This window comes from Littorina saxatilis, linkage group LG10 (assembly GCF_037325665.1).
Source record: "Littorina saxatilis isolate snail1 linkage group LG10, US_GU_Lsax_2.0, whole genome shotgun sequence".
Lineage (NCBI taxonomy): Eukaryota > Metazoa > Mollusca > Gastropoda > Littorinimorpha > Littorinidae > Littorina > Littorina saxatilis.
Genome location: NC_090254.1, coordinates 23,404,899 through 23,412,398, shown reverse-complemented (window position 1 = coordinate 23,412,398; position 7,500 = coordinate 23,404,899). Strand labels below are relative to the sequence as shown.

General features: G+C 42.7%; 1 protein-coding gene across 1 annotated transcript in view; it reads left to right on the top strand.

The window, feature by feature from the left end:
* Nucleotides 1-629: 629 nt before the first annotated feature.
* LOC138978440 (solute carrier family 23 member 1-like) overlaps nt 630-7,500 on the top strand; it is a 21,225-nt gene continuing 14,354 nt past the window's right edge. Inside the window, exons 1-5 of the mRNA XM_070351183.1 lie at nt 630-936; nt 3,618-3,775; nt 4,792-4,889; nt 5,987-6,084; nt 7,032-7,213. Of these exons, the coding sequence (XP_070207284.1) occupies nt 646-936; nt 3,618-3,775; nt 4,792-4,889; nt 5,987-6,084; nt 7,032-7,213 (827 nt within the window). The 5' untranslated portion in view covers nt 630-645. The remainder of the gene's footprint in view (nt 937-3,617; nt 3,776-4,791; nt 4,890-5,986; nt 6,085-7,031; nt 7,214-7,500) is intronic.

Sequence of the window (7,500 nt, the reverse complement as noted above, 5' to 3'; positions counted from 1 at the left end):
TTTAAGCCACCAAGCTGAAATGCAATACCGAAGTCCGGGCTTCGTCGAAGATTACTTGACCAAAATTTCAACCAATTTGGTTGAAAAATGAGGGCGTGACAGTGCCGCCTCAACTTTCACGAAAAGCCGGATATGACGTCATCAAAAACATTTATCAAAAAAATGAAAAAAACGTTCGGGGATTTCATACCCAGGAACTCTCATGTCAAATTTCATAAAGATCGGTCCAGTAGTTTAGTCTGAATCGCTCTACACACACACACAGACACACAGACACACACACACACACACACACGCACATACACCACGACCCTCGTTTCGATTCCCCCTCGATGTTAAAATATTTAGTCAAAACTTGGGGGGGGGGGGGGGGGGAGAAAGTACAAGCAACCACAAGGAGATACTAGGACGAAAGCGCGTAGGAAGAGAACATCAAGTCTAAGACATGCAACATGTAAGTTCAAGTAAATGTAAAAAAAATGTTGATGGAATGCGCAGTGTTTTTAACCTTAGTAGGGGTTTGGTGATAATAAATACTGGGCGCTTTCAAGGTTCTGTACGGTAATAGTGCATTTAAGCCTCGTATATAAAGAGATGAACCAAACAGCGGCGCAAGATAACAGTTACCCCATAACAGCTTTCGCCATGCACAGGGAGCGAGAGGAGGCCATACCACTTAAGTCACGCAACCGTGACCCGTCTGACGAGGACGATGACGATGTCAGTGGGGACACCACGACTACCAGAGCGCATCTCCAAGTGCCGGCTGGTAACAGGCACAGCAACGGACCCTCCGGACACAACGACAACGGCTACGCCACAAGCATGGACGACAACGAAGTGACGGTCACGATAGAGGTGGTAAAACCATCACGACTGATCTACAAAGTGACGGACAATCCACCGCCGCACATGGTTCTGCTATTCGCTCTGCAGGTCAGGCAAGCACTTCACTTCTCCGTACTATTTTTCATCATGATGAGCTGATCAATGAAGAACCATTGTTATTATCATCATCACCATCATCATCATCATCATCATCATCATCATCATCATCATCATCATCATCATCATCATCATCATCGTCATCGTCATCGTCATCATCATCGTCATCGTCATCATCATCATCATCATCATCATAATCATAACCAAGTTGTTCCTGTTCTGAATTGTTGGTACCTCACTTTTTTTGTCAGGTCGATTAGTGGGGCACCCTTATTGGTTTTAACAAGGTTCTATTCAGTTAGACACGGTACAGTAGTAAAACAAGAAATAATAGGGACACGAACTCAAACGAATGCTTATATTACGTGCCCAAAACACGAATGGTGGATAATACAAATGTGATGTCGGACAGAACATTTTTTAATATATGCTATGTCATTATCTGGGTCAAAAACAGAGTCAAAGTAATCCAAACAAAAAGTAAGACAGAACTATAGCAGGGGAACGAAGGGGTGGGGAGGGAGGGGGGGGGGGGGGGAGAAAGAACGATAGAGACATGTAGCGAGATGCAAGTAGCAAGCGCAGACAAAAGAGAATCGTAATCTGTAATCCAGTGGCAAATAAACAGTTGTTCGCTAGTGAAATAATTGGAGAATGCATACAAAATAATGGTTGTCAGGTTAACAGAAGTGCTCACATGAGTATGCACTCTGAGTCAATAAAAGCGACCGGATTCACAAATAAACGAGTGTACAGTTTCAAAAATAAACTTACAGGTGCGAAGAGGAAGGTGTTCGCTACCATTTAACAAAAATATCAACATGTCTGTAATTTACAGGTAGTGCATTTATTGTGGACAGGCGAACATCTATGTACAGAGGGCAATGTATCCAATAATGGTCAGCAGTTTTGTTCAGATAGCCGCACGCGCACTGCGGGTTTTCCTATAGGTGGCGTTTGCATAGGTAATTAGAATTCAAATTACTCATGTTTAGGCGCATTCTGCAGGAATGAATCTCATCCTTTCTGTTCCCACAATAAAAATAGGCAGGTACATTATAATCAGGAGAAACTAAATAATATTTAAATTCGCTGATTGAGTTAGTTGTTTTGATGTTGTCAGGCAAGTTGTTCCAAAGGACAGTGGTGAAGATGAAGGATTGACGATATAATTCCGTTCTGCACGCGGGGAGTCTTCTTTCTAGCGGTCTTCTTCTATGATAGGTGTTGCAAAAAATGTAGTAAATAATTAGGGCAGTTGCCATGTACCATTTTATAATATAAAATCAATTTATGTCTTCTCCGTCTTTCTCGTAGGTTACAAAATCCGCCACAAGCACCACCAATTATAGTCGGAATAGTTTCCAAATGTAATTTTTCCAGTGCATTAGACAGATATTCAATGCAGTTATCCAATTGGATGTCTGAATAGTCAAAATGTGGTATAACGAAAGATTTATACATAATTTCCAGGCTTTTGCGATTTAATCTGTATTTATAATGTGATATACAGTTGATTAATAAGGTTACCTTTTGTACAATGCTTCTAACTTGAAAATCCCACTTACAATTGTTCTGCAAAATGACGTCGAGATGTTTATGCTGGTTCACGTTTTCCAGAACGATATTATTAAAAATGAGTGGTTCGGTTGGAATATTATCGCGTTTTATGTCAAGCAGTTCAGTTTTTGTTTTGTTAAATTAAACTTTCCACCGTTTTGCCCAGGCACTAATTTTATTTAAATCTGCGTTCAAAACTTGCACTCGTCTAATTGGATCTTCTAAGGGAATAGACATGCTCGTGTCGTCTGCAAATAACTTTATGACAGATTCAATATCATTTGCTATGTCGTTAATGTATATTAAAATAACAAAGGACCAAGCACATAACCTTGTGGAACACCTGCCTGAATACATTTTAATGCGCCCTTAATAACAACACACTGATGACGATTTGTTAAATAATCATAAAACCATTTTAACAATCGTCCTCTTATACCTACTGATTCCAATGTATATGATAACCCTCTGTGCCAGACTTTTTCAAATGCCTTTGACACGTCACAAAACACAGCTTGAGTCGAGATTCCCATGTCATAACTTGCACAAAACACGTCATAAATAGATACCAATTGACAAATGGTAGAATCACCAGAAATAAATCCTGACTGGGCAGGTGTTAACATAATATTATTGTTCCGTTGTAAAAACCTGTTGACATGTCTGTGTACACAGCGCTTCGGTTTCAATCAATGACGCGCTTTTCGCGACGTACACGTTTTATGTTTGTCTGTGAGTGTGCGTGTGTGTGTGCGTGTGTGTGTGTGTGTGTGTGTGTGTGTGTGTGTGTGTGTGTGTGTGTGTGTGTGTGTTAGTGTGTGTGTGTGTGTGTTTGTGTGTGTTGTTTGTGCCGGTGTGTGTGTGTGTGTGTGTGTGTGTGTGTGTGTGTGTGTGTGTGTGTGTGTGTGTGTGTGTGTGTGTGCGCGTAAAAAATTCCTCTGCTCTTAGTCTATCATAACAGTGATGCAATTTGTAAAAGCATAGTGGTCACGTAATAATTATAAGCATTATTTTGCTTGAATGCGTGTCCTAGTTGTATATTTTCAATTATGTGATGAATTTTGAAGAACATTTTGTTTACACCAAAATCATAGTGCTGTGTTTGTATCCAGCAAAGCCTTCTGTCGGTGTCCACGGCGCTGACGGTGTCCTTGCTGGTGTCCGAGCTCATCTGTGCTCGCAGCGACAACGACATCAAGACGCGTATCATGAGTGCTACCTTCCTCATGATCGGCGTCTCCACCTTCACCATGAGCACTCTTGGTGTCAGGTACGTGTGTGTGTGTGTGTGTGTGTGTGTGTGTGTGTGTGTGTGTGTGTGAGTGTGGGTGTGTGTGTGTGTGTGTGTGTGTTCGCTTGTGTGTATTTGCTTGTGTGTGTGTGTATGTGTGTGTGTGTGTGTGTGTGTGTGTGTGTGTGAGTGTGTGTGTGTGTTTGTGTTTGTGTGTGTATGTTTGTGTTTGCTTGTGTGTGTATGTTTGTGTGTGTGTGTGTATGTGTTTGCTTGTGTGTGTTTGCTTGTGTGTGTATGTTTGTGTGCGTGCGTGCGTGCGTGCGTGCGTGCATGGGTTTGTGCGTGCGTGCGTCCGCTCGATATGAACCCATTTCTTTCGAAAAATAGACACATCGGATTTACGATTTGTTGCGGCAATGATAGCATGCTCCGAGTGATAGCCGACAACGAGTTTTGCCTGAGGCCACGTGAGTTTCGTTTGAGGTTACAGGAGTTTAGGAAACACGCGTGCTTAGCGATCACTTCAGGCCAGTAAATAGTGGCTTCGATGAGCACATTTTGGAAAGACCACACACATCGGAGTCAGTTATTCACTGCGATCGTATTTTTATAACTGGTCGACCATGTCCAAAAACATTAAGAAAAAAAAGAAAGAAAAAAAGACCGTTGGGTCGAAATATCTGTGAATGTATTGTTTTGTTAATAACAAACGTTCCAACAACCTACCTTTCTTGTTTTTTGATTTTGGTCGACCATGTGTTATTGTTAATTATCACCCTAAAGCAGGACGCAACTCTTCCAAAACGCTTGAGTTGCAATAAGATAGTAGTTATAATTTGTATCACTTATTGTCGTCATCGTTGTTGTTGTTGTTGTTAAACCACCATTGTATCTTTCGGATACTAGCAGGGATTCAAGCATACAGGTGTGTTTGTGTTATTAGAAATGCCAAAAGAAAAATGCCCATGTTGATGTCAAATGAAAGTGGACATTCAAGTTTCTTATCCTCATCTTATCTTATGTGAACTATGCCTAACGCGTGTCTGCCGCAGGTTGCCGATTTTCCAAGGACCTGCCATGACCTACATTGTGCCTCTGTTCGCACTCACCACCTTGCCTGAATGGCAGTGTCCCGCTCAGGAAGACCTAGGTGCGTGTCTTCTCACTTTTAACCCCGTCCTTAATTGTGACCCTCCACCACGGAATGAGTCGCATGTCACCTTTGCATGATTTTCATATTTTTACATTTTCCTAAAGAGTTTTTTATGCTCTATCCAGTGTTGAAAACCGTTTTAGAAAAGAGCGAAAACTGTTTGAGTTATAAGCCTGTGACTAAGGTGACCCTCACACTGTTACCAGACACTCCCCGGACTTATATTAAGCCTAGCGCAGAACCGCGCGAGGTGACATGCGACTCATTTCGTGGTGGAGGGTCACAATTGAGCACGAAGTCGACTTGGCGAAGCTACGCGAAGTCTTTATACCGAAAACCCGCAGCTACGGCGAAGTACTAATGTGGACCAATGTTTTTCTCTCATTCAGATAGATATTTGCTTGCTTTCTTACGAAAACGTTTCATTTTGTGCTTGGTGAGGGTTCTCTCTTCTGTTAACCGTTCGGCCTGACGAGAGCCAATTAGCTTCGATAGACATTCAGCAAAAGTATAAATACACAGAATCTCCCTACTGGTTCATATTAGGAGTCTGGGCGTCTGTTATGAACTAGTGAAGTACATGTATCCAATTTATTTGTTTCGGTTCGATGAGTACATTGATAGGAGCACAACAAGAAGATAGGGAAACAGAGAGAAAATGAATGAAATTATCAACTTTCATATAAAGAAGACTGATATATTTTTCAAAGCTTGAGGGCTCTTCTTCTGGTCACGTTTTTGACCTCTGTCGGTCATGTTTTAGATAAGGACCCAATCATGTTTACATTCTAAGCCTGTTCTTAATAATGATGGGCTGCGTGCAGCACACATTTTGGTTTGAGAACTAAACTGAGCAAAAAATGTATTGCACCCATTTTCGTACCCCAACTAAAACATTCATTCCCGTGTCATTTTATTCAAACGTTATATGCCATTAAAGGTTCTTCGCTTGGCTCACTGAATGGCGGGGTAAAAACGGTCATACACGTAAAAACCCATTTGTGCAAAAGCATGAGTTAACGTGGGAGTTTCAGCCCATGAACAAAGAAGAAGAATATATAATATAAAATGCAATGTATTCCTGCCTTCTGTAGCCCTACACTACAAAAACAGTACAATGAACACAACCCTCTCCATGGTCAATGGCGAATACCTTGTACCCAGAGACTGGATCAACGAGAAAATACAACAGGTAACCTCAATCATACAGAGCTTGGAAAATAATGATTTATCTCTCTATCTCTCTGTCTCTGTCTCTCTTTTTGTGTCTGTCTATCTGTCTGTCTGTCTGTCTCTCTGTCTGTCTGTCTGACCCCCCGCGGGTTAGGGGGAAGAATTTACCCGATGCTCCCCAGCATGTCGTAAGAGGCGACTAACGGATTCTGTTTCTCCTTTTACCCTTGTTAAGTGTTTCTTGTATAGAATATAGTCAATGTTTGTAAAGATTTTAGTCAAGCAGTATGTAAGAAATGTTAAGTCCTTTGTACTGGAAACTTGCATTCTCCCAGTAAGGTAATATATTGTACTACGTTGCAAGCCCCTGGAGCAATTTTTTGATTAGTGCTTTTGTGAACAAGAAACAATTAACAAGTGGCTCTATCCCATCTCCCCCCCCTTTCCCCGTCGCGATATAACCTTCGTGGTTGAAAACGACGTTAAACACCAAATAAAGAAATGTCTGTCTGTCTGTCTGTCAATGTCTCTCCCTCTATATTTGTCTCTCTCTCTATGTCTCTGTCTTTATCTATCTATCTATATATAGAGAGAGTGTGTGTGTGTGTGTGTGTGCGTGCGTGTGTGTGTGTGTATGTGTGTGTGTATGTGGGCGTGTGTGTGTGTGTGTGTGTGTGTGCGTGTTTGTGTGTATATGTGCGTGTTTGTGTGTATGTGTGTGTGTGTGTGTGTGTGTGGGGGGTCGGTTTACAAAGTTGGGTGGGTGTGATGGGCGGGTGGTGAGGAAAGATGTACGGGGAATACAATTCGGGTTAGGCAGATGAATCTCACGCGCGAGCGCGCGCACACACACACACACACACACTTATTTAGCTGCCAGCGGGGGGGGGGGGGGGGGGGGGGGGCGGAGCGTTGCACGAGCGCGTTACACGGGCTAATCGGTCACGATTGTGTGTTATGATCCAGTCATCGGGCAGCCTGATGGCGGGTGGGTTGTTTCACATGCTGATCGGCCTGACGGGGCTTGTGGGCTTCATCACCAGGTTCATCGGGCCCGTCACCATCGTGCCCGCCATCGTCCTCATCGGGCTCTTCATCTACAAGGTGGCGGTCAGGTTCGCCCAGACGCACTGGGGGGTCGCTGCGCTGTAAGTCGGCCGTCTGCAGATACGGTCTTCCTCGTGTAAAGCCTGCCCTCAATTGGAGGAAGTCGACTTGGGGTAGCTGATAACCCGTGATTTGTAAAAATGTAAAACCATTTGACAAATTACGACAAACCTAAAACCGCGATTTGTAAAAATGTAAAAATATCGCATTCCACAAAGTAATACATGCCTTTTCTTATTATTAATATTTGTGGTTTAGTGCCTCTATGCTGGGTGGTGGGGGGAAGCATCCGGAACGAGAATTCGTCCCTTAATTGCACTACTTTCAG